The 3039-nt window shown below is 37.9% G+C and overlaps 1 protein-coding gene across 1 annotated transcript; it reads right to left on the bottom strand.

Annotated features, from left to right (window-relative positions):
• Positions 1-2519: 2519 nt before the first annotated feature.
• Positions 2520-3039, bottom strand: EAH_00058060 (hypothetical protein; the record flags this gene model as incomplete). The annotated part of the gene is made up of 2 exons (XM_013393683.1): positions 2520-2725; positions 2994-3039. 2 exons carry the CDS (start codon positions 3037-3039, stop codon positions 2520-2522), a joined length of 252 nt encoding a protein of 83 aa, XP_013249137.1.

Below are 3039 nucleotides of genomic sequence, written 5' to 3'. Positions count from 1 at the left end.
TCTCTCTCTCTCTCTCTATATATATATATATATATATATATATATATATATATAAGCAGTGTAACGTCTCTTTAAGACAACAAAACGAAGACAAGAAGAAAAACAAGAAGATAACAAGAAGAATAATAAAAAGAATAAGAGAGTAATATCTAATATCTCATTATCATATCTAAGGCAGTGCATGCTCCCTTGAAGACAACAACAAGAAAAGACGAAGAAGATAAGAAAAAAGATAAGAAGAAGATAAGAATAAGAATAAGAATAAGGATAAGAGTAATATCTAATGTCTTGGCTAGCAGTGTATATCTTCTGAAAGATAACAGCAGCAAGAAGAAGCAGACAACAACAACAACAATAAATAATAATAAATAATAATAATAAATAATAAAAAGAATAAGAATAACATTACCTAATGTCTTTGCTAGCAGTGTATGCTCTCTTGTTTGGCCGCCCTTTTCAAACCCCGTCTCAAATTCGCCTTTGCGTGCAGAAATAATCAAGACACCGACATCAGCCTGTAAACAATAAAACAAAATAATTAAATACTTTAATTATTATCTGTTCAAACAATACCCATACACACTCTACAACGCGTATACAACATACACACTGCATGCATGCATTGATGCATGCATGCATACATGCATACATCAATGCATGCATGCATCCATGCATACATCAATGCATGCATGCATACATTCATTCTTAGGTAGAGTGCATACACTATTGCATGCATGCATGCATGCATGCATTCATTCTCTACATGCATGCATGCATTCACTCTATTAATGCATGCATACACTCTATTAATACACAAATACACTCCATATTAATACACTCTATGAATGCATGCATGCACTCTACATATGCATGAATGCATGCACTCTATGAATGCATGCATGCACTCTATGAATGCATGGATGCATGCACTGTATATATGCATGCATGCATGGACTCTATATATGCATGCATGCACTCTACATATGCATGCATGGATACATGCACTCTCTACATGCATGCATGCACTCTATATATATATATATATGTATATATGCATGCATGGATGATGCATGCATGCACTGTATGCATTCACTGTATGCATGCACTGTATATATGCATGCATGCATGCATGCATGCATGCATAGAAGAATAGTATTGATGGATACCTGAGCTGCACCTTCAATCATATTAGGAACGAAGGCCTTATGGCCCGGCGCATCTAACAACGTGAATCGGCGATTAGGGGTGCTGAAGTATGCTCTTCCTACTTCTACTGTCTTGCCCTGAAGAATAATGTTAATTAAACTATTAATAATATAAATAATCAATTAATATATAAATAATTAATAATAAATTAATAAATTAATAAACGAATAAACGAATATATGAATAAAGGAGTAAAGAAAGAAATGACCTTGAAAAAAAAATAAAAGAGCACTCAACAAAACAAACTAACAAACAAATAAATAAATAAAAAACAAAATAAATAAAATAAATAAACAAAATATTAAATAAACAAATAAACAACAGATCAACTCGCATTGCATTTGCATGCAAATTAATACAAGAATAAATATTTATTTATTTTATATATTCTTTTCATCTTCGCCTCCCCCAATGCATGCAGACATTTCTACTTTATAAACGAAGAAAACTGCTGCGTACATTCTGTTTCTTGCTGCTGCTGCTGCTGCTGCTGCTGCTGCTGTTACTGTTACTGTTGTTGCTGCTGCTGCTATATTATTTATATATAGTACCTTCTGTCTTTCTTCTTCATTTGTATCCATAACAAACGCAAGAAACCACGAGTCTCTGTTCTTTTCTTTTGCTTCTCTTTCATACTTTTCAATAGTTCTTGCGTCAACTCCTCCCGTAAGAAATAATATATTTCCGCATGTTGTACTTTTACCCGCATCAACATGGCCAATAAAAACAATATTTAAATGAGGACGAGGATCTGGGTCTGCTTTAGCTGTCTTCGCGGCTGCAAGCCCCAGACCTGCACCTGCATCTTCTCCCTCTATGCATGCGCCTTCCTCTATCTCTTCTCCTGCTACTGCTGCTCCTGCTGCTGCTGCTGCTGCTGCTGATGATGATGATGATGATGGGGCTGCTGCTGCAGGTACTGCTGCTGCTGCTGCTGGGGCGGAAGAAGCAGCAGATGCTGCACCTGCAACTATCTCTTCTGCTGAAAATATAACAGCACCAGAGAAACGCGTTAAAATGCTATTAATTATTAATACATACAAATGCTTACGCATGTCTATAAAAGAATATCAGTGCATGCATAAAGACAGCAAGCAGACAAACAAGGATAACTCCCCCCTACTCCTCTAACGCTCATACAGGAAATGATTTTATATGCACAACCTCAACAGAAAAAGACAAGCAAAAAAGATAAGCAAGAAGAGATGAATAGTAGTTGAGATAAAAAAGGAATTAGAGACAAGATTTAATGCAAAAGATGCATATGGATTGGTGTAAGAGCTTCAAGAATGAACAAAGAGAGACGAAGACTTCTAAGGCGCTGCACCTTCATCTTCCCATGTCTTCTCCTCTACTGAAGCTGCCTCCATGCCTTTGCATAATTCCTCTAGCTGCTGCTGCTGCTGCTGCTGCTGCTGCTGCTGCTGCTGCTGAGGCTCGGGGGAGGGTGTGGAGACGGGAGGAGGGGTGGCTGTGGAGCGATCATCGGCGTTGGGGGGGGCATATATAAATGGCTTCCCTGAAGGAACGCAAATGCAGAGAAATATAAATGCAAAGCTGAAAAACAAAAGAAGAAAAACGAAGGAAAGGCCGACTGCGCGATCGCCTCGGGTGAATTGGTGATGAGGTGTACAGACACCTCAATGCAGAGTTGGAGACGATGGAAAACCGAAAAACCCGTTTAATATTGCGACTTCATAAGAGAAGAAGCAGATAAAGTGCAATAAAAAGAAGAAAAATTATAAACATCAGCGATCAGCTGCTGTCGAGGGGAGAAGAGCGCTTACCAGGCACGAAAACGGGGGCATTTGAGTTGAGAGATGATTTCGACAT

This window comes from Eimeria acervulina, genomic scaffold (assembly GCF_000499425.1).
Source record: "Eimeria acervulina Houghton genomic scaffold, Eah_scaff1289, whole genome shotgun sequence".
Lineage (NCBI taxonomy): Eukaryota > Apicomplexa > Conoidasida > Eucoccidiorida > Eimeriidae > Eimeria > Eimeria acervulina.
The sequence above is the reverse complement of the archived record's forward strand: the minus strand, read 5'-3'. Positions and strand labels throughout refer to the sequence as shown.